General features: G+C 33.1%; 3 protein-coding genes across 11 annotated transcripts in view; 2 read left to right on the top strand and 1 right to left on the bottom strand.

The window, feature by feature from the left end:
• The window catches only part of Fs (Follistatin), a 206,117-nt gene extending 192,023 nt beyond the window's left edge, over positions 1 to 14,094 (top strand). For all 7 annotated transcript variants that reach the window (XM_076403584.1, XM_076403582.1, XM_076403588.1 and 4 more), the window contains 2 exons: positions 13,527 to 13,756; positions 13,846 to 14,094. In XM_076403584.1, coding sequence (XP_076259699.1) covers positions 13,527 to 13,756; positions 13,846 to 13,869 — 254 coding nt within the window. In that variant the 3' untranslated portion in view covers positions 13,870 to 14,094. The remainder of the gene's footprint in view (positions 1 to 13,526; positions 13,757 to 13,845) is intronic.
• Positions 14,095 to 14,794: 700 nt separating this feature from the next.
• LOC143196014 (uncharacterized) lies at positions 14,795 to 15,940 on the bottom strand. The gene is made up of 3 exons (XM_076403595.1): positions 15,326 to 15,940; positions 15,124 to 15,271; positions 14,795 to 15,065 (listed from the first exon to the last, which is right to left on the bottom strand). The coding sequence occupies exons 1-3, from the start codon at positions 15,863 to 15,865 to the stop codon at positions 14,995 to 14,997; spliced, it is 759 nt and encodes a 252-aa protein (XP_076259710.1). The 5' UTR covers positions 15,866 to 15,940; the 3' UTR covers positions 14,795 to 14,994.
• LOC143195998 (membralin) overlaps positions 15,924 to 25,070 on the top strand; it is a 177,882-nt gene continuing 168,735 nt past the window's right edge. The window contains exons 1-5 of one of the 3 annotated variants that reach the window (XM_076403568.1): positions 15,924 to 16,216; positions 16,366 to 16,944; positions 17,350 to 17,580; positions 17,639 to 17,882; positions 17,940 to 18,030. In XM_076403568.1, the coding sequence (XP_076259683.1) occupies positions 16,416 to 16,944; positions 17,350 to 17,580; positions 17,639 to 17,882; positions 17,940 to 18,030 (1,095 nt within the window). In that variant the 5' untranslated portion in view covers positions 15,924 to 16,216; positions 16,366 to 16,415. Of the gene's footprint in view, positions 16,221 to 16,365; positions 16,945 to 17,349; positions 17,581 to 17,638; positions 17,883 to 17,939; positions 18,031 to 25,070 lie in introns of all 3 variants that reach the window. The other 2 variants (XM_076403570.1, XM_076403569.1) reach the window with 2 other exon arrangements.

Here is a 25,070-nt window from a genome sequence, read left to right as displayed (position 1 = left end):
ATCTTCTAACTCATTTAATTTCCTCAAAATGATGAATATTTTCTTTTATTGGTGTTATTGACAAATAAAAAAAATTAATATGGATCAATTTATGATAATAAGTTTTATCTTGATGCCTGAGGGCTCTTATAGTGCTTTTTATTAACTTTACCATGCATTCCTACAGAAAATCCTTCTTATTATAATGTGACTTAGTGACTATATGTTATATCCAGTGCTAAACAAGTATTCCTAAAACTCCTAGTCACCGCATGGTTGATTAAAAACCAAGAATTAACACTTATTAGACCAATCCTCTGTTTCGAAGGTAATTTTATTTAAACATTCAGGCATTGTCTATTATAATATTAAACCTTGGATTTTTCAGCTGATGCATTGTTTCATTACATTTTTATTTTTATGATTTTAGTAGGATGAAACAAACAATATAATAACAAAAAATGTGCTTTAACATGTAACATCTTTGATCTATTAATGAAATTTAATAGAGATTAAGATATATGATTATCTGACAATTGTAAGTTTATATTATCTGGTGATTATATCAGAGATGTTTAAGGTATCTAGATAAATATTTTCGAGTATTGTCATTACTGAAATACATACAATAAAAACGCCTCATCATGAACAATCTCCTCCCATGTACCACCAGATACTCAGCATCACCATATTTGGTATCAATGCGAGTTTTGTAGTTGGTCGTGATACCTGACCTTGTATGGGTAGCAATGTTTTCAAATAATATTTTTGTCTCTTATTCATGTTTGATCCCCCACTAATATTTTTGTCCAAAATAGCACAGGAGCACTATCTGATGCGGATATACTCATAGCATTTAGTTTATTTTTTATTTCTGAATATTTTTGGATGTAGGTTAAGTTCTAAGATCACATGTGTTATAGCCAATATATTAATTTTTTATGGTTTTCACATTTCTTATTGTTGGTGCCATTTTTTAAATGAACTCATTGAATCATCCATTTACGTTTTTCCTATTAGATGTTGTAACAAATTACTGAACGTTATCATATTAAAATATCGTTTTAATCTATTATAACTTATTAGTTCTATAGTATTACCTGCGTTTTACTCTTGTGTGTATTTTGATCAGAGATATTTATTGGTAATATTGAGAAGAATCAGTGTTAAAAAAAAGTAAAAGCTGTTAAATTCGATGGTTTAAATGTTTATCTACCAAAATAATAGCTTTCCATTCAGTATTATTGAGTTAATCAGTATATACGACGTTCATTACTCTTGCTGTTTCGACTATCCAACATTCAATGATCCGACAGCTGTCAAATTTATACACGCATCTTTTAAGGGTTATGACTAACTAAACAACATATGAATTTAATTCTAGTAGCGCCATCCATGTGTCAGGACGGGGACATTTAATTTAACCTGTTCTTTCAATAGCGCATTTTCTTTGCTTCTTAGGCAAACATTAAAATATAATAAACTAAGAAAACTGAATTAAATTATTACTGAAGATGTTTGCTGATGTTACTTATACAAATAGGTCAACGTATTGTTAAGAAAAGAGCAGGAATAGTGATTAACAGCTGCAAAAATATCATTCTCTTGCATAACAAGGCTTGACGAATATTGTAAGAATTGTTAAGGATATACTATTGCAGCTTGAATTGAAAGTTCTACCACATCATAGTTACTCACCAAACATAGCGTCTTCGGATTACCATTTGTCCAGGCCGATGCAACATAGCTTGCCTAACAGACGGTTTCGAAATGCTGAAAATGGATCAATCATTAGACATATAGTAAAATATTATATAAATTGATTAAAAAAATTTGATTAATTCTTGATTGTCGTGATTTTTCTCATTGAATGTCCTTTTAAAGTAAAAATGGTCAACATTTTTGCAAGTACCTAATATAATGACACTTTATTTCATTCTTTTTCATCAACTCATAATTACCACACCCGATTAAACACACCAAGATCACTAAGAATAATGTATGCGAATAAGAAGAGCACGTGGTATTTGTAAATAAATCTATTAGGATGGTTAATATTTTGTTTGAGCGACTGACATTGTTGATCAATGGCATGCACGAAAACCTCATCGAGTCGTAATTGAATAAGAACTCAACTATTATTAGATGACTCTTTATGACTAATAGCTCACTCATTCGTGATTCTGATGGTTCCAGGAATATCCAACCCCTGCTTCGAAGGGCTATGAAGGCTGATTTAAGAAGTCGATAGAAATTATTATTGTCATTTTTGGTTCACATAAATGATGTATAGTATCTCAAAATTTATTAAAAGTATTTTAATTGTTTTCATAATATTTTAATGCTATTTTTTTATTGTTACTATAAAATTGCAGTGGGTACTATGTGGTATTAACTATCCATAGTAAATTCCATAACTGTCGGTGTATGGAAGTAGATTTAGGGCTGCATAAGTGAATTTCAGCCATATATAGGTCAGATGGTTATTGAAACAAAAAATTAAAAAATGAGTTTGCGCCAGCAAAACCGATGAGGCCGATTGTCCTATGATTAACTTCATACATAACCCTATCCTATATACTTTATGATACAATAAAAATACAATTAAAAATAATTATGTAAATTTGAAACACCCTATATTATATAACGGAATACGAATTTTCACAACTGTCATTTTCTTGTCATGAAGCTCAACATGTTTAACATCATAATTTTTTATACATCGTTGAAATTACATCATCGCAAGACTATTCAAACTGCAAAAACTTATTTAAAATCCCAATAAAACCATAACCATTTAAATCATTTTGCTTGAAATATACAAGGATGAAAATACTCTGAGGCATCACCAGCTACAGAATAAATAACAGTTATTCCTACAACTGTTTGATATCTCTAAAAACAACGAGAGAGATTGAGATTCAAAATTCCAATAAAAGTAGAAGTAATTTCATTTCAAAAATGTAAAAATACTTTTAAATTAGTGCTTTTATTCTATTAGTGTTAAGCGATTTTGAGTTATTACTCTAAAAATATTATATATGTTAATATATCAAATATGTTAATATATTATATTATATATACATAATAACAATCTAAATCTTATTCTAGATACTATTCTAACAAATTTTAAAGTCTATCCTGACTTATTCCAAAAACAATTCTAGCTTATTCTAGAGATTATTAAATCTCACTCTATGTGTCTATTAATCAGTTCATATGGCAGTTTGCGTTTGAACCTACGCACTTCACTGTCATCGCGCACATTTAACTGTTCGGCGAGTGCATTGGGATGCACTAATAGTCTTTCAGAGTACTTCGCATTAACACTCCGAATCACGCTCGTTATAGGTTCTATGGGGATATCGCGCTGAGTCAGTTTGTTGGAAACGTAATATGGGGCATCGACGATGACATGCAACACCATTCTGTAATACTCCACAGTACAATACCATAGGTCCAAATGGGCTTTAGTATTGACTTATGCAGCAAAACCTTGTTATCTAATGATAATTTAGAATTACGCCCTATCAGCCAGTACATCTGGTTTATTTTAAGGCCAAGCTGTTTGCGTTTTGTAACTATATGTTTTTTCCATGTCAAACGTCGATCGAAATGCATTCCCAAATATTTAACATTGTCTACTTGCGGAAGTTCACGATTATTCAGTTACACTGAGGGACATATTTTTCTACAAAGGATGAATGCCACATGGGCAGATTTTGTCTCATTTGCTTTGATACGCCACGTTTTCAACCACAATTCGACTTTGTTAAGATGAAGTTGGAGGTTTCTTGTGGCTAATATTGGATCCTTGTGTGATGATAAAATCGCTGTATCGTCAGCATATGTTGCAACAGTAGTGTTTCTTGAGGTCGGTAGGTCAGCTGTATACAATAGATATAACAATGAACCAAGAAGACTGCCCTGTGGAATACCCGAATATATTGGTTGTAGGTCAGTGTATTCGTCACCCTGTCTGACAGTAAAATGTCTGTCTGTGTGGTATGATTTCAGCAGTTGAAAGTACGTATGGGGCAAAAGTTTTTTAAATTTAACATGCAGTCCAGTGTGCCACACCTTGTCGAAAGCCTGACAAATATCGAGAAATGCAGAATGTTTAAATTTTTGTTAATTTGGTTGACTAATCTACGGAAGCTAAATTGATGGTCTGGAATAATAATTCCCTCCTCTGCGATTATTTTGAGTGTCTTAATGTATAATTTTTCGCATAGATTAGAGATCATAGGTAACAGGCTTATAGGACGATAGAAGAGACGTCTTCTGATTTTTTTCAGGTTTAAGATACATAATGATTTGAGTCACTTGCCAAGTGCTATGAAAGTAATTAAATCTTAGCATGGCATTAATTATGAATGTTATTGATTTGATGCACTTTCCTGGCAGCTTTTTTAAGATTCTTCCAGTTATTAGATCAAAAGCAGGAGCTTTTTTAGAATTGATTTTTTATATATTGTTTGATTTACTTCCTTCACAGTAAATTTTTTGTTTAATTATAGATGAAATATAATTAAACTTTTGATATGTCGCGCTATTAGGTGTTGCGTACCATGTTGCCTTTTGTATAGATTTTGTTATATTTTTTGCTGCAATTTCTGTATCTTTCTGTTTTGAGAGGTATATTTAGAGATATTAAACTCTCTAATTTCTCTCTAAATAATGGCGAGTTGGTTTTAGTGTTATGGAAAGAAGGTAATTTTGTTTTGTTAAGAATAGTTGAGTTCACTGTTATAATAACTGGTGAGTGATTAGATGATAGATTAAAGCATGATTCAGCTTTGCACGTTTTGTGCCAATATTTTTTGTAACACGAAAGTCTATGGTATCGGGAATTTTATTTCTATCTGACGGCCAATATGTTGGCTCACCAGTAGAGATAGGCTGTAAGTTATGTGCCTTCATTGCTTTGACCAATTCTCTGCCTTTTGGTGTTGTTAGTCTAGAAACCCACATTCTTTGTTGTTCTGGGTTTTTTCTGTCTTTTCTATCAGGGCACTGAAACTGTTGTATGTTTGGATGGGTTTTTGAATCCAATAGTCGCTGATTTTCGTCTGTTTTCGGACGACTTGTTCTTCGGGACTTCTCAAGCGTCTTTTGTTTGTAACCATGTTCCATTTGTGCATTTGAGTGGTTTCAGTTATTGGCAGTTGATCGTTATTTCGAATAGCGGGTGATTCAATTGATAAATCGACAGAAAGGTGTTGTGGATTAGCCATTATGTATTGAAATTAACCGTACAAATCACTTAATAGTTATTAAATATTATGTACTTAATAGTTATTAAATTTAATTCTTTTTACGCGCGTCATATTTTACTCGCTCGATTTATCGTTCCGAAAATAAGAAAGAAAATTCCTAGAAGGTAGAGCCTTGCTTATAAAATATAAATCTTAAATTTTACGTTCAATAGTTATATGTAATTACTTATATGTATATAAACATTGCAATAACAAACCAAAGTTATAGTTTTTGTTATTTGAAGAGTATAATATGTATTCAAGAATTCACAAATTAACCTAAAATATCCCTTGAAACTCAAATTCAAATTGAATTAGTTTTATTATTTATTATTTCAAGCTTATATATTATGTCTAAATTATTTAACCTTTTTTTGAAATCTATATAAATTAAGTGTGTAGAATCTACATGTATATAATCATGGTTATATCCTTATATTTCATATTGTTCTTCATTCATTATGATTAACATAAATCTTCTTCCTTTAAAGTAGGGTATATATTCACAAACTGAGATAGTGACTTATATAACACATCCTGTGTTTTTGACTTCTTTACCCATGCTTCAACACTTGCGGCGTCACTTTTATGCTTTGTACCATTGGAATATCTAATGAGTTTTCAGTTTAACTCAATATTATATAAATCTTTTTTCCAAATTACTACTGCTTAAATTATTTTGGGTTCCATCCAATATAATATCCATTGGAATTTTACCAGCTAGTTTGGCTGCAGTCATATATTTATCTGATTTTAATAACTCTTACTTACTTATCTTTATGATGTACTTTGAATCTTTTAAATAAAAAAAAATTGTCGTGGTAAACAAGTGGAGCTGTTTGCTGCCAACTAAGAACTTAACCATGCATATTATAATTAATACTTCTAGTTTGTTTCTGTTTGATGGCTGTAAGTCTAAGAGTTAAAGTAGTTTACAATTAAGTAGTTTAAGATTCAATTGATCAAACCTTTATCCATTTTTTCTCGTTATTGAAATAAATAAAAGATAATTATTGCCTATCTAATTTAGCCACTTTTATTTAATGTTGAAATATCAATTACGACTAAACGAATGATTCAGACCAGACGTCTGTTTCATTTAAAATGAGTTAATTCTATTAGAAACCGAAAAGGCGGGCGTAGAACAAAATGAAACTTTTAAAATATGCATATCCTCCAACGTCGTGCCCAAATTGGACGTACGCAGACAGGTCTAGACGATACCGACTGAAAATTTACGTCCAGGTGAGATTAAGAGCACCCCGTCGTCGGCAAATCCATGCCAATTTCCATACGAAACGATTGAGTGAGCCAGGAAGCTGTCCCATTTGCATACCGTCAAGCTCGACGGACCAAAGCATCGGTATTAACCAACCAAAACGCCACAGCGAAAGTTTGCATACATTGTCTGTTTTAAAATTAATTAGGGACTTCCTTCATCCAGTCGGCATCATTGAAAAGTGTTTAAAACCACACAGAAACTTGGGTTTATCTTTTTTGTATAGATAAAATAAAGAACTAAAATAAATTAGCTAAACTATGTGAAGAAATAGTAAAGCTCCAAATTGTACTGAAAAATGTATTCCTTCAAATAAACAATACGTGATTTTGATGAGTTTTACAAAGCTAATTTATTCATATATTTTTTAAATAACATTTTGCACTATAACAGGTCAAGTGAAAAGTCCCCGGCCTACCATAATAAAACACTTTTTTTTGGCAAAATTAGTTTTTTATATTCAACATAATTCCCTACAAGGGTAATACTTAATATATAATACATATAATACTTAATAACTTCGCAAATCCATTTGATTTCGAGGTCGTCCTACATTTAGCGATGAATATTGATCAAAGTGCAATAAATCAAGGAACTTTGTTTTCGTAGTATAGGATTAACATACTAGTCGGTTTGATGTAGTAGTGCAGCCAGCAACGTAGCATAAGCTGTAGGTGTGGCCTAGTCCAGTGGGACTTAAGGGTTGGAAGAATATCATAATAATAGTAATATTTTGTAAATATTTCAATACTTTTGTATATTTTCGTAATTGAACGAAGTTATTGCAATGTTTGGAAACACATCATCAGACAAATAAAAAGTTTTAAGTAGTATTCGATTATATTCTACACTATATTCTATAGCACTCCGGATAATTCTCACGTAGATCAAATAAGCGAGGTATAATGATTGATAATCAGAAAGTACAAGTACTGCAAGAAGGAACTTGTTTCATGACGAAGTGTTTAATGGTGTGTTTTGCGAAAATGAGTTGATACGGAAGCTACTTTCTTCGTTAGATAGAACCACTGTAGAAATTCGTGAAAATTTTGCTTTTTCTTCAACGTAATGTTAAATGATATATATGCCCTTTTTTATTGATCACATTTTTCCACCATTGTCATAAAACTATATTTCCGTCACTGTAGAACTGGTCGATGACTTAGCCCTAGTGATTTTTACAAGTCTTCAAATGTTTACTTTTGAAGCTACATCATTAACAGAGTTTGCACTATCCACGTATCAAAATTTGTTACAGTTTTCGAGTTAGCATGTGGTGGCAGCATCGAGCTCTTACAACGACTGTTAGCTAACGACGTTGCATTAAACATAATTTGAAATTTGTTTTTGTGTTTACTACAGCACTTTGGTTTTGCTGTAGTAAACACTGACAGGCCATAAGTACCGATATTGTTTTGTGACGCATTCAAAACAAAGCTGTACAAGAGGTCACGTATCCAGTGATCTATTGCCAATTGCCAACTTAATATCGACACCGCAATAATTTCATGGCTGGATAACGTCATGTACCTAGGTCTCCACTTCGACCGACGGTTCATTTGGCATTCCCAAATCCAGAAAAGTTCGACCTTGCTATCTTCTCTGATCTGCCTTTCTAGCACACTTGCCATCTCTTAAATGCTTATTTTACAAGATGTTAATTCTCGGCCCGTATTCCTCTACGGATCTAATGTCAACTTCAAGTTTGTTACACCCAACCAGGTGAAACGGCTTCAAGTTTTCCAAAATAAGCTCCTCAGGAGAATCTAATCTAATCTGGTCGACATGCTCGGGCTTAACACCGCATCACCACTAACCTCCCCTTTTTTTCAGGCTGAAACGACCTCATCCGTCGCTGCAGTCATAACTTTTGGCCCCCAACGACAGTATCCAGTCGTGTGTTAACTCAAGTTCACGAATCAGTTAGTTTCACTATCTGTTATTTCGCCGGGTTCTCGTGCCCACTAACGGCTGCCCGATTAGCTTGTGCCATATCCCCAAATTTAATGTAGTAGCAGTAGTGATCCACAGGGGTCAACTGTGAGGCGGTTTCGGTTTAGTGTATTGGTAAGCCCATAGGCAGTGCCACATAACCCATTCCAACTTGTCACTTCAGGGCTAGTCTTCGCGACCAGGTATTCCATTCCACCGCTTGGTTTTAGGCCAGAAAAAACACAAAACACTGCTTAAAGTTAAATAACTTCATTTAATAACGTTTTAATCGCTCACTTTCCATTTTAATGTCGTTTCAAATATAAGAAACAAACATTCACTTAAGTTTAAGGAACACTATCCTTTATTTTATTTTTTTAACTTAAAAAAAACCTTTATCCCCAGTAAGATTCGATCTTAGTACGTTACAGTCGTTGAGCTAAACTCCCCCACGACTACCAGCTGGGTTTGTTTATATATTTTGTGTCACTGACCTGACGGCTATTCCATGTTGCTTGATTTGGGCGTTCTTCGTTTTATTGGGATATATTTATCTGTAGTGCATATTACACCAAAATATTAGGCCCAAAAATTCTTCTTCAGTATAAGCTTTAACCGTGCCAAATTTAACGCCTACAGGTTCCCCGTTTTCTTCAAAAAGGGAGGCAAAATGTGTGCTAAGCTGATTAATATACCGATATCATTTCTCTAAATTTTTGCAAGGTCATTAAAGATGTCGTAGCTTGAAAAAAAATTCAATTGATCAATTCTGGAAGTTCTTTTTTAATCAGCTACTTTAATTGCAATGGTTGTTGACATCAGAGAGTCGAATTAATGGTTTGCCCTGGTACAAACAGCTCATGATGAACATAGCATCATCTTTGTTGGTGGCAATATAGGTATTGGCAATTATATATTAAGCTTCTCCGGGTTTCGACCACGTATCCATCATCATCCATCCACTGTTCAGCAGTGATTCACAAATTGAACCTCAGTTCATTAAATGTTTTACTATTAATTCATATAGAACCTAAATAACTTGTGTAGGAAGAACTCTTCTTTTGGTTTCCAAGCTTATGCTAGCCGGCGAAGTTGATCATCTACATCAAATTTTCCGAAACGAAGACAACCAAACCGATTCAAAGACCTTGCGTTCTCTTAGGTACCCAAAACGTAAGCACCACACAATTTTCGATGATTCTGTGCCACATTTTTCCCTTTCTGGAAGTAAAAAAACAAAAGATGATGAAAATTATTTTCTGAAGCCTCCGTTTTTGAAGAGCAACAACTTTTAACAGAGTAAACAATGATGATACCGTTACATCTAAGATGTCCTATTGATTGTTACATTTGAATCACGCTATAACATATGGGCTGAAACGTCTCAGGCGTAACAAAGAAAACCCGTTTTTTATTTTGGTTCAAAATTGGCTTTATTCATCAACGTAATCACCATCAATAGCCACACAATCATTCCAGTGCCGCTCTAACATTTCAATACCACTTTTGTAGAACTATTTATTTTTTATCTCAAAATAGGCCTGTCACCAGTTGCTGTCCACTCAGATGACGATCATTTTGATTCCGGAGTGAAGTTATGAATCTATATTTCATCCATTGTCACATACCGACCCAAAAATTCCGGTTTGTTACATGTAAACATGGCAATACAAACACTGAGAAAACACCAAACACTTTAACATTTTGCAATAGTAGATTATGTCTATTAGAGAAAATGCGAGATTCTATGGATAATTGAAATTCGCTTTACTGAGGCTTAATAGTTTCTCTCTAAAAGCAAGTGTAAATTTGTTTATGTTAAGCCATTTAACGTTATTTTAAGATAGTTTTGGTATACTTACAATTTAATCAGACCCGGTATCTCTTCTTCGCCCATTTTTCTGTGTACGCAAACAAATTTAGCAAACTTTACCTTTTGAATATATGGTGATCTAACCATTACTATGAATAAATTGTTATTCACATTTTTATTTATTTGGGATATAATGGTCACGGGCATTTAGCAAAAGACAAAAGCATTTTCATAAAATTATCGTTATAAAAACATTCTGTAAACAAGAGCTGTTAATTGTTTTTTTTTTCGGTTGTTTCATTAGATTTTTCGTTGATATGTATTGCAATAAATTCGAAAAAAAATGTATGCAATTATTAACAACATTTTATAAAGCAAAAATTATTAAATTCAAGGATCCAATTTCGACCACTGAGCTACCATTATGATAATCGTTAAAAAATCTATGATATATATTTTAATAAATATACCACAAACTATATTTCATAAAAAATTTATAGGCAGCAGTCATGCCATATAAAAATGAGATCTAATTTAAATATGTAAACTGTCATTTTAGAGAATGTGTAATTTCAATTACCTAAATTTTTATTAAATTGTAATTGCTGCAAATAAATTACTAAATGAATATATTTTCCAAAGACAGGATTTAATTTTTATAAGTGTCGTTTATTGGTTGCAGTTTTAATCTTACGAACATTAACAATTATCTACTGTCAAATTCATTAGATTCGACTATAGAATAATGAGACATAGAAGGTGATATCCCATATATAAAGTCACATAATATAGTAGGACATATTAAACATATATTTTTTCAATAGTTGAACAAAATTAATTAGCCCAATGATATAATTTTAAGTGGGAATACATAGATTTTTTTATTATTTAAGACATATTAAATTTAATATATGTAAATCATATCCCATTCATTTAAGATTAATGAAAAATGTTCTAATTCTACAACATTTAATATGAAAATATATGTAAAACAACCTGTTTAAAATTCTGGGGTACTTTCTTATTCATTGATACAAACAATTCTTAATTATGTAATATAGTATATATGACATATATACATTCTGTCTGAAATTCAATATTCGTCTGTTTTAAACAAATCTGTGGAGAAAAATATATTAAAATGTTCAGTTTTATAATTATCAATTTATACAGAAGATTGCTTAATGAAGAAAAAAAAATTATCAATTTATATCATTTGAAAAAATATTTCTACTTGTAATTTTTATATATAAATAATATATATTTAAATCTAAAGGTTCTAATGTGTTTATTTGTTTTTATAATACCACCAACCCTCTGGTGTTCCGGAATCGCAAAACATAGGTTTAGGTTCCATTCTATATTAAAATGTTTGGTTTTGACATTTTTACGAGTGAAAGTTTGCGTTCTATTATTATAAATTTAAACATATAAAATGTCGCTGAAAAGCTTAAAATTGTATTTTTTGCATACCTAAAGAAGTTGTATATATCAAAAGTTAGTTTTGCATTTGATCTAATTAACAAGAAATTAGAACAGGACAAATTACTGTCGCCATCGATCAATGGCAATTAAATAAATTTAATAAAGACCTGCTGCAAAGAATGGCCAGCAATAGCTCAACACATTGCAAATCTTGTTAAATCTATTATACTTTTGCAATTTAAATGGGTAAATGTTTTCGCGAACACATGACCAGATGTAACAGGTCAATTTAAAAGTCCCCGGCCTACCCTAGTAAAACATTTTTTTGGCAAAATTAGTTTTTTTTATTCAACATAATTCCCTTCAAGGGTAATACTTCACTGATTATAGCGACTCTCCAACTTTTTGATACCATTTTTGTAGTACGATTTGTCCTCTCTCACTCACCTCTTCATTCGACGAAAATTTCTTCCCATTCTTTTGAGATCCGAGAACAGGAAATAGTCGCTGGGAGCCAGATCTGGAGATATGGTGGATAAGGTAGCAATTCGAAGCCCAATTCATGGATTTTTGCATTGTCTAGGTGAAGCAGCACTTTCTGTTTGTTCAAATGCCGCATTTTTCGGCGATTTCATCCTACAAACGGTCCAATAACGCTATATAATAGTCTCTGTTGGTGGTCCCCTTCCCTTTTCAAGGTAGTCAATGAAAATTATTCCATGCGTATCCCAAAATACAGACGCCATAACCTTGCCAGCCAACTGTTGGGTTTTCCCACACTTTGGAGCGGGTTCATCGTATACAGTCCACTCGGATGACTGTCGATTGGACTTCGGAGTGAAATGATGGAACCATGTTTCATCCATTGTCACATATCGAGGCAAAACTCGGGTTTATTACGCTTGATCATCTTCAAATACTGCTGCGAATCATAACTCGTCGTTGTTTTTGGTCAAAAGTGAGCCAAACATTCGTGAATGTTATGATGTACACGTTCAGTTAATATCTTTATAGTGTCTGCTATTTCATTCAATTTCAATTTACGGTCATTCAAAATCATTTTGTGGATTTTTTAAATGTTTTCGTCGGTAACAACCTCTTTTGGGTGTCCACTGCGTTCACCGTCCTCGGTGCTCATTTCAAAACATCTAAACTTAGCATACCAATCCTTGATGGTTGGTTTTCCTGTGGCAGTGTCGGGAAACTCGGCATCAAGCCAAGTTTTCGCTTCAACTGTATTTTTTCACTTCAAAAAGCAATATTTTATCAACACGCCAAATTCCTTTTTATTAATTTTTTTTCCCAATAACAAAAGTTGCCTCACTCAAAATGCTATAATTCACAAACTAATGATCCGACAGCTGTCGCATCTTTTGAGGGTTAGTGCTAACTAAAACATATGGATTTAATTCTGGTAGCGCCATCTATGAGTCAGGCACTGAACTTTCAATTGAACTGTTACTATCGCCTGGCTATAAGTCCAGTTCCAAGTTTCATAGTTACTCGTTCTCTTGATATGTCAATCGCAGCAGATAATTATTTCTACATAATGAATTATTACCAATTATACATACTTTTGTATAATTAATTATATGATAATAAAGATTATAATTTCTCGTGGATATCATCTATATTATATACAGCACATAATATATTTTCTTTCTAGTAATTTTTTTTTCTTCTATTTCAATCATTGAAGTATGTTTTTTTCAAATATACGATTTCAAACGGAAGCATAATGTATCAATTTTTCAGTTCATTGCATATTCTTTTTTATTAAATTTATAATGAACAAAATTTGTAACAAAGTTTAACTATATGTAAATGTTTTATTTTCCAGAAAACGCAACATGTGACGATATATTTTGCCAAGATGGGCAACATTGCTTAAACGACCTGCACATTGGAAGTAGTCCAAGATGCGTTACTTGTATGGTTTCGTGCCGTCCAAAGTACCTCCAAGGGCCTGTATGCGGGTCTAATAACAATACATACCAGACTTGGTGTCACTTGATGCAAGACGCCTGCACCAAAGGTTATGTTATAGAAACCAAACATTCTGGAAAATGTGTAAGTATATAATCATATAGATAAAAAAAAATTCAGTTATGTATTTTAGGTTGCCTGACTACAGTTAAAAACTAATAATTTTTTTTTAGATATCTAAAACTAATCAAGTTTGATTGAAGGTCCAGTGTTTGAATGATGAATTGGAAACCAAAGACATACGGAAATTATATAGTAATGAAGATAAAGGTATCGAAATAGTCTGAACTGTAATCCATCTTAAACGACGTTAGACAAATTTTACTAAACACGATTATAATTAAATTAAGAAAACTTAAACTTTAGTATTATAGATTTATTTAATTTATATTATAACTTAATATATACCATTAATATTATAATTATTGTTGTATTATGTTGTATATCCTTTTAATATAAATAATTTCCCCATAGTAACTTTAAGAAACTATTTTATTTATCAATAATAAATTAGTATCCATATAGTTAGCGTATCCAATCAGCGTTGACCGTGACACCAACTCACAGATGCAGATTTCAGAGAAGACATTTAGACTTAAAACAGGTCTCGGTAAAATTTCAATTTAACCAATAATAACAATAAACATCTTTATCGGTTAATGTACATAATAAAAAGTCTAGACCGCTTATATTTACGAATGAAATATGCAAATAAATATAACGAAAGGAGATCGCGAAAAACAAGTTTGTTTTATCTTAAAAGGAAAAGAGAGACTTGAAATGTATAATGTTGTATATATATTTATAAAGAAGGTAGAAAGTGACACTAATATATAATAATGATTATTGAGTATATTCGTTACTTTTTAAGAAAAATATTAAAAGTATAATTTGAAATAGGTTTTATGGACGTCGCGATAAAGATGAATATTTTTGTGTGCAACATGTAATATTACTATGCAAAACTAAAATCGCGACTATAAAAGTCTCTAAATGTATAATAATTCTATGTGCAGTAAAGTAAGTAAAGTGCAGGCCATAATCTAAAAGTTCCTAGATAAAAATTAGGCAGTTAATGATTTAAGTTAATCAAATCTTCAACATGCTAATGAAACAAATAAAAACACATAATATTATATTCAACAATAAGATTTTTCATAAGAGTTACTTAAGTTAAATTGCATAAAACAAATAATTAGAACCTTCTAAACATTTATTAATGAAGTGATTTAATGTCAACAGGTTGAGATTAAAAAAGTCACCATATTCAATTTCTTCAGTCTCACCAGATATCACACATTTTAATTTAAAGTTAGTCACTGTTACTGTGATTCTTCTCTTTTATCTTGGTTTTGCATAACGGACAAAATGTGATTTACGAGTACAATTTGAGCTTAAAAATTAAAAATTTATATAAGTTATTTTACGTAATATATGCTAACAAGTATTACCTGATGTACTATTATTCTCTTCTGCAATACTTAGAGCTGTGTCATATGACAAGTTGCATATGGCAAAATTGGCTCCGTTTTGTAATAGTTCATGGCAAGTATGAGGATGATTACCTTTAGCCGCATACATTAAAGCTGTATTGCTAAGCTAAAATTACACATACTTTTTGATGTTTATTGATATAGAAATAAAAGAACATACATGATCTTCATGATTTACATCAGCATTGCAGCTCAGTAGTAATTTAACTACTTCATGATGTCCACCACTTGCGGCCAGAATTAATGGACTTTCCTCAGCAGGACCTAGTTTGTTAATATCTGAACCATATTTAATTAATAGTTCTACTGTATTATATTGCCCATAAGCACAAGCCCAATGTAAAGCACTTAAACCATTACTGTCTGCAACATCTATATCCTTCTCGTCAATAATATCTTGATCAGTTAATTCTCCTTGTCCTGCCTTTGTATGAAAATTAAGCTCTATTTTTTGTGGTATTAGGGTTTCTGCTTGTGTATTGCCTCGTTGAAGATTAGTCAGGACAGTCGTAGATTGGATACACTGTCGATAAGGCTGAAACGCACTTTTTCTATTTTTGTCGTGAAGAGATTGAGGTGACCATTTCTGGGACGAGTTAATTATGCTGAATGTATTTAAAATACTGGAATTATCAGTCTGTTTTACTAAATTCGCTTTAGTATCTTTTTCGTCACTAGACGAATCTTGATCTTTATCCATAATTCTACATAAAATAAACAAAATAAAATTCAGTAGGTTAGGTTAGCCCAAAAACCTTCTTCTTTATGAAAATTAAAATAGCTTTTCATCCACGTATATATATTGAATATCAGCTGTTACTCTTCAACCTATCTAAATTACTCCCTCTCTTATCTATGATCTGTAAACTAGTACTCCTGATCAGCTGATTTGCCATATTGACATACACATCCAAATAACTTTAAATAAGTACCGTACTCTAGATATTTAGTGGGTTTAATGTATACATTTTAACTAAATATCCATGAAATTAGCTGAGGAACAGGGCACTTTATTTTGAGAGAAAAATATAATTGAGAATATTTTTTCCAAGTAGGTATATATCTATATTACTTTCTATTAGTTAATATTTTGGTTTTATGTTCATTTAATGTCATTTCAAATTTAAACTGGATATATTTTGTTATATTTTATTTATAATGTAAATAAACCAAACAAAGTGATATATTTGATAATTCCAGAATGTCCGAAGTGTAAAGCATCTGTGTGGTACAAGCTAACGAATAGCATCATGTCAGGTCAAGGAGCTGTTGAAAGAAACTTAGACAATGCCCATGGTGGGCCCATTAATCAACCCAATAATGCCCTAAATCGAACAAGGAGTAACAATCACTTAATGTTTATTCGCGAAAGACTTTTTCACACGTTATTTTATCGAGCGTCTCTGGCATATGCCCGGACATTTCCAAAATCTGTTAGAAGATTTATTGAGTTTGTGTTTTTAGTGAAAGCTTTGGCAGCGTTTTTTGTGTTAGTTTATATACATTTGTCCTTTTCGAAGACACCAAGCACTTGCTTAAACAGCGTGCGGGATACATGGCCTAGAGATGGAATATTAAGGGTGGAGATCGTAAGAAATTTACAAAAAGGCTACAGTATTGAAGATAGCTATGCCAAGGAGGAAAGATTGAAGCAGCAGAGTAGACCCGAAGAACTATCTCAAATGTTGGGCCTGTTAGTTCGAGAAGGTTATATTAATATTGAACCCTCTACAGTTGAACAGCATGAAAAGGAGACTCAACCCCTTGCTGATGAGAATAGTAAGTAGAAATCTATTTTTTATTTAACGCAGTATTATATTGAACTTGATATCAGAAAACTATTGTTATACAAATTTTTCACTAAATCTCATCTGTCATCTTCAAATCTTTAGTTTTGTTTTGTTACACGCGCATAATTTATTTATTTAAATTTATATATTTTGATGAAAAATTTGTTGTCGCTAGCGCCTTCAACACAATATTATCATTTATATTTATAAGAACTTTCACTCATAAATCTTATATTTAGAATGTGAAAGCAAATAATTTTAAAAATCGCAACTTTCTCGGCATTTTTCGTTTTTTGGATTAAATCTTACATCTTGATATGAACTTGCATTTTCAATATACAAAAGCATGCATTTTTACTGTCTTATTATTTTTTATAAATTATATTTTCTTTAGGTTCTAAAGGTATCAGTGAAACACCGGATCAAGAATATTCTCTTGCTAATGAGCTGCTAAACATTTCTACTAAATGGACTTGGACAGATATGTTAACTGAATCTCCTAAGTCACCTTTGGATCCATTGGACAATGAAAAAGTATCAAAAAAAATCCTTATATCCAATTCCACTCTTGCACAAAAAGAAAGATCTGCAACTACCGTGTATGATCGTACATCTAATGAACGAGGTTTGATTTAGTCATATTAATAATATTTCTTATCCTATCTATATCACTTATGATTTAGGTTCTTCCATGGATGAGTATATAGTTGAATATTCGCTAGAGTACGGATTTTTGAGGCTTAATTCTGCTACTCGTGCGAAACTGAATATTCCTGTTCAAGTTGTCTTTCTTGATCCCGTGAATGACGAGTGTTTTGGTGATTCCATTAGTAGATTGATATTGCAAGAATTCTTGGGTTATGATGACCTGTTAATGGCTTCTATTAAGTCGTTAGCGGAAAAAGAGGATAATCGAGGTTATTTAAGGTAAGATTGTAAAGTTTGAACAATTTAAGATTTAACGCAGTTAATTTGATCCCACAGGAATGTAATTTCTGGAGAACATTACAGATTTGTTAGTTTATGGATGGCTAGAACTGCCTATCTGGCGGCATTTCTGTGTATGATAATATTTGTAAGTATATATTATAGTTTCTTTTTCATTATTTCATATTTTCTACGGTCACGGTCTACGGATACGGTCAAATTAAAGTGTTGTGAATATGTGCTTACAATTATCGGACAGTGAAGAAAAAACTTTTGTAAAAAAGTACATTATAGATATTATACAAAATGGATCCAAATATACTTATGAAACAAAACATTTAACAACTAATCAGCAGTTAAACCAAAAACTGTCGCAAGTAACTAATGACTTTGGAGCTATGCGATTACAACTGCAAGATCGCTAAGATAACTTTCATATTGGAGACTCATTTGTCCTAAAAAAATGTCATATTGGATACTACACCACAGCGAACGTGCTCGAGGCGGAACAGCTTTAACTATAAAATAAAGTATACAGCATTTCGAACAAGATAAAACAAACTGCGATAGTTAAAACAAAAACGACAGTGAAATAAACATTCGCGCTATATATTGTCCAGTAGGACACAACACTTACTGGATTTTTTCATTTCGATAGGTATCCCATCAATTTACTAAATGAGACAAGATTAAACTAATAATGCGGGTACAAATAATAAGACAGAAATATAATAAGAAATAGTAAGAAATGTGTAGACTATCTTGAGCGACAAACCCAAAATATAATTGAACAAATTCGGTCAGCCACAAAATAAGTTACGTCAACACCAAGAGAGAAATCAGTAAATTACCACCGAAGCGAAATTAGGAAGTTGATAAAGGAGAGACGAAAAGCTAGAAGGGTATGGCATGGAACTGGAAATGCTCTAGATAAAATAATGTTTAATGGAATTAGTAGTCGGACAAATCAAAAGATTGTAGAATATAAATAGAAAAGCTTCAAAAAATATGTTAATGAATTAAGCCCGGAAGCAGACAAACACCCACAACAAACTCGATCCTAAATGATGATGCCTCTGGAATTGATGATATTTCACTTGGATTTATGAAAGAGCTGCCACGAAAAGAATCATCATGCCTGTTTGGGTATGTTTTATGGTGACATATAAATATGCTTAAAGAACCTAACAAGCCGACAGAACAAGTTGGATCTAACAGGCTTATTTTATTTGAGCTGAGGCTCAAAATTATTTGATATACTGCTGTTAAAACGTATTAAACTACTTATAGATGGAAATGCGGTATTTTCAAGTTTGGAATTCGAAATCACCACTTAACAGTCGACCGAAGAACACATTGGTATTTGAAGAAATACTATCCTGTCATATTCCTGGACGTTTCACAAGCTTTTAACCGCATGGGGTATTTGTGACTAATCTACGATATGAGGATATTGCTACCGCGGAACTATTATCAAATGTGGAGTCATATATTTTCGAAAGAAAATTTCTCCTGCGGCTCGCATGCCGTTCCCAATATTTTTTTTTGTCTTGGGAACACTTCTGCATCTGCCCTACAGTACTGATATTTTAACAACAAAAAACATAGTACTTGGAACATTTACTGATGACGCAGTTAGTATAGGAAAAAATCTGCCCAAGGCTGTAGAAAAAGTATAAGCGGTAGTCAACAAGATCTACAAATAGACTACAGATCGGAAAATACAAATTAATGGTTCTAAATCTGTCCATGTCAATTTTAAGTTGCGACGAAATGACAAGAACTTAATTATGTTACTTGACGAATGCCTGAGGAATCTGGCAGAATAATAAGTTCTTCGGTATACATCTTGACGGTATCTTAAATTGGAAACATCACGTTAGACAAAAACCAGAACAAATCATATTCAAATTAAGACAAGTGTACTGGTTAGTCAGAGGATACTCTCAAGTTTACACCAAAAATCAAAGATATTAGTTTATTAGTCAAGTCTATTTGGACTTATGGTGTATGGGACTTATGGGGTTGTACTAAGACATCAAATCGACTAGTAATACAACGCTGCCAAAACAAAATTCTTTGGGCTTGCATTTATGGGGTTGCACTAAACAGGGATGGCGAACCAGTGTGTGTTCTATTGGTGATTCGCGACATAATATTTTGGCCACTACCATGAAGTATTAGGTATATTACACGCGTACGTGTTTGTTCTGGTTAGTTACATCGTGGACTTCAAATTGCTAATGATGTATACACATAATAATATAGTAGTTTGATTACACATAGCCTAGTACCAAATTTCGTTGAATCAATTGTGTAAGATTGTAAGTGTATCAGAGATATATATTTCCATCTTAGTGGGCTGAGAAATACGGCATGATTAATAAAGGCGACAAAGCAGTGTGTGTTTTTGCTTTGGAACAGTGGTATGTAACAGGTCAATTGAAAGTCCCCGGCCTGACACATAGATGGTGCTACTAGAATTAAATCCATATATTTAGTTAGCCCTAACCCTCAAAAGATGCGTGTATAAATTCGACAGCTGTCGGATCATTAGTTTGCAGAGCATTTTGAGTGAAGCAGCTTTTGTTATTGTGAAAAAAATGGATAAAAAGAATTTTTGCGTGTTGATAAAATATTGCTTTTTGAAGGGAAAAATACAGTTGAAGCTAAAACTTGGCTTGATGCCGAGTTTCCGGACACTGTCCCAGGAAAATTAACCATCAAGGATTGGTATGCTACGTTTAGACGTGGTGAAATGCGCACCGAAGACGGTGAACGCAATGGACGCCCAAAAGAGGTTGTTGCCGACGAAAACATTAAAATAATCTACAAAATGAATGACCGTAAATTGAAATTGAATGAAATAGCAGACACTCTAAAGATATTAACTGAACGTGTACATATTATTCACGAATATTTGGGTATGAGAAAGCTCTGTGCAAAGTGGGTGCCGCGCGAGCTTACTTTTGATCAAAAACAACGATGAGTTGATGATTCGGAGCAGTGTTTGAAGATGATCAAGCGTAATAAACCCGAGTTTTTGTGTCGATATGTGACAATGGATGAAACATGGCTCCATCATTTCACTCTGAAGTCCAATCGACAGTCATCTGAGTGGACTGCACACGACGAACCCGCTCCAAAGCGTGGGAAAACGCAACAGTCGGTTGACATGGTTATGGCGTCTGTATTTTGGGTTGCGCATGGAATAATTTTCATTGACAACCTTGAAAAAGGAAGGACCATTAACAGTGACTATTATCTAGCGTTATTGGACCGTTTGAAAGACGAAATGGCCGAAAAACGGCCGCATTTGAAGAAAAAGAAAGTGCTGCTTCACTAAGACAATGCATCGTGTCACAAGTTAGTGAAAGCGGTGGCAAAAATCCATGAATTGGACTTCGAATTACTTCCTCATCCACTGTATTCTCCAAATATTGCCCGCAGCGACTATTTCCTGTTCTTAGATCTCCAAAGAATGCTCGTTGGGAAGAAATTTTTGTCGAATGAAGAGGTGATCGACGAAACTGAGGCCTATTTTGAAGCAAAGGGCAAAAAGCTACAAAAGTGGTATCGAAAAAGTGGAGGGTCGCTCTAATAAGTGTATCACCCTTGAAGGGAATTATGTTGAATAAAAAAAACTGATTTTGCCAAAAAATATGTTTTACTATGGTAGGCCGGGGACTTTTTAATTGACCTGTTAGAAAATCCTCTATAAAGAGGCATTTTGAAACAAATCACAAATCCCTTTGCCAAAAAGCGAAAAGTTTGCTCTGGCAAAATGAATTAACTGCAAGTGTAATTAAAGATAGAAATAAACAGTTGACGGCATTACCAAATATGTTGGTAAAAGTGGTAATTTTTTCAAGACAAACAGTTTTTGACCCTTTCTAGCTTCTAACATCCTAGCTTGATTGGCATGCGCGTCCTCACTATTTGGTGACTTAGATAATAAAGATAAGATAATTCAGCGCATCAAAGATACTCCTCTATCTAGAAATACAATAAAATAATATTAAAAATGGCCGAAAATGTAACGGATAAAAATTTTGACGTTAACTCTGCTCTTTTTATATTGTTATGTCTTGATGAAAGCACTAACATCACTAAATCTGTACGTTTAGCTGTTTTTGCTCGATATTGTGTGGGAAATGCTATTAAGGAAGAATTAATCGCGATAACATCGACGCTAACAACTACAAAGGGCACATTGTTCGGCTGCTAAACATACGCTTACTGAGAAAGAAATTGTTTCGAGAAAAATTGTTTCAGTAACAACTTAAGGTGCTCCAAGTATAGTGGTCTAAAATGGATTCATAAGTTTATTTCAAACAGACGTAGGACATTTATTTCTTGATTTTTATTGTATTATTCACCAAAAGGTTTTGTGTGCTAATAGCGGCTTAACATCTCTTGATAATACAATGGCGATAGTCACAAAAATAGTCAACTTCATTTCTCCGCAGGCTTTAAATAAACGAAATTTTGGTGCTTTGTTGCCATAATAGCTTACTAATGTATAACAATGTGTGAGTGTAATCAGACTGTTTCTGAAAAATGAGGGAAAAATTGAACAATACCCACATTTGTTGGATGTTATGTGGCTTTTGAAATTGATATTTTTTGAAGACGTAGGGCAACGATTCAATAAATTGAATATAAAGCTTCAAGATACAAATAAAACAATTATCGTCATGGTAGATCTCATTCGCACATTTGAAGCTATACTGCATGTTTTCAGAAACGATGTTATTACAAGACACTGCAAGTATTTTCCAAATTTGAAAAAATATTAACGATTTCGACATACATGAGAAGCCAGGCAATCAAGGAATTTTCAGCGAGATTTTCTCAATTCAAAGTATTATCGGCAACATTCAAGTTCATTATGTACCCTGATTATTTGATAAACTAGACTTATCCCAGTCCGATTGGTTGGAAATTGAACATTTTAAATGAAGCCGATTGGTTTCCAGTCCAGTTTAATATGGAAATAACAGGGAAAGAGTTAGTATCAATTGAAACAGAAATATTGACAAGCTGTATAAGTAAACATACCAATAACAAAACCCTGGAAGCATGGAATTCGTTACCAGACACATTTAACTGTTTGAAGAAGCTAGCTCGTGCTATTTTAACTATATTTTCATCTATCTATGCCCGCCAGTCACTATTTTCAGATATGAATAGCACTAAAGACTATCTTAGAAACTGTTTGGCAGATTACTCCAGTTCAGCATGCATTCTGGTAAATGTAACATCGCACAACCCTAATATAAGTTATTTGTCATCTAATTTGCTACAACCGAAGTCACACTAATTTTACTTACGATTTCAATTCGGTACGCGTGTAACATATTTTTTTCGTTTAACGTTTTATAACTTCTGTATACGTTTTATGCGATGAATAAATAGTTTTGAGTTAATAGTATTTAGTATTATTGTTGTCTCAATAATCACGAAGTCAAAATTATTTGACGGCATGTCTATGGCTTCACTAAATATTTATTTAAAAAAATGGCACGTTGATGCATAAGGGTTCGCCATCGGTGCACAATAAAATCAAATCGACTAGTAATCCAACACTGGCTCGTTGAATGGGCGAAATAAAACACTGAAGATTACACTAAAAACACAAATTAAACAATAAACAGGAAAATTAAAGCAGAAAATTTATAGAAAGTATATGTAAAGTAAAAATTTCAATTACAATTAAAAAGCGGTACGTATGGCGAAGAACAAATATGAAATTCGTTTCGTGAGAATCTAAGTGATGATTTAACACCGATTCCGTTTTCTGAGCCAACTACTGATTCAATAAAGTGGCCCATCAACCTATGTTCAATATAAGCTTCTTATATACGTATGTTTTCCTCGAACGGAGATTCTGCCTTCTGCCAGTTTGTCACTGAGAAAAATCGTCTGTTTTCTTGATATGTTCTTGACTGGATGACTGAAACTCATATTCGATGGATAGGCTATGGCCTGGCTTCACGGACATCGAGACATTCGATATAATACGATATTTGTTTATTGTCTCAAACCATAATTCTTTACCCATGTTATAAGATGTGTTAAAGACATTTAAATGGTCTATTTTATTAAACCCTAGACTTATTTAATCTAATATAACAAGTCAATTGAAAAGTCCCTGCCTCACACATAGATGGCGCTACTAGAATTAAATCCATATGTTTTTTAGTTAGCCCTAACCCTAAAAAATGCGGGTATAAATTTGACAGCTGTCGGATCATTACTTTGTGAACTATTGTTATTGTGAAAAAAGGGAATTTCGTGTGTTGATAAAATATTGCTTTTTGAAGGGAAAAATACAGTTGAAACAGAAATTTGGCTTGATGCCGAGTTTCCGGACACTGCCCCAGGAAAATCAACCATGAAGGATTGGTATGCTACGTTTAGACGTGGTGAAATGCTCACCGAAGACGATGAATGCAGTGGACCCCCAAAAGAGGTTGATACTAATTAAAACATTAAAAAAATCCCCAAAATTTTAATGACCGTAAATTGAATTTGAATGAAATAGCAGTCACTCTAAAGATATCAACTGAACGTGTATATCATATCATTCACTAATATTTGGGTATGAGGAAGCTCTGTGCAAACTGGGTGCCGCGCGACCTCACTTTTTACTAAAAACAACGACGAGTTGATGATTCGGAGCAGTGTTTGAAGATGATCAAGCGTAATAAATCCGAGTTTTTTCGTCGATATGTAACAATGGATGAAGTATGGCTCCATCATTTCACCCCGAAGTCCAATCGACAGTCATCCGAGTGGACTGTACACGATGAACCGCTGCAAAGCGTGGGAAAACGCAACACTAGGTAGGCAAGGTTATGGCGTCTGTATTTTGGGATGTACATGGAATAATTTTCATTGACTACTTTGAAGAAGGAAGGACCACCAACAGCGACTATTACATAGCGTTATTGGACCGCTTGAACGACAAAATCACCGGCCGCATTTGAAGAAAAAGAATGTGCTGCTTCACCAAGACAATGCACCGTGTCAAAAATCCATGAATTGGGCTTCAAATTGCTTCCTCATCCACCGTATTCTCGAGACCTGGCCGTCAGCGACTATTTCCTGTTCTGAGATCCCAAAAGAATGCTCGCTGGGAAAACATTTTCGTCTAATGAAGAGGTGATCGCTGAATCTGAGGCC

The sequence above is a fragment of the Rhynchophorus ferrugineus genome, unplaced genomic scaffold (assembly GCF_030347505.1).
Source record: "Rhynchophorus ferrugineus isolate W39M unplaced genomic scaffold, kcgeb_rfMv2 rfM4, whole genome shotgun sequence".
In the NCBI taxonomy this organism is placed as follows: Eukaryota; Metazoa; Arthropoda; class Insecta; order Coleoptera; family Curculionidae; genus Rhynchophorus; species Rhynchophorus ferrugineus.
Note: the sequence above shows the minus strand (reverse complement) of the source record. Positions and strands in the feature narration are given on the sequence as shown.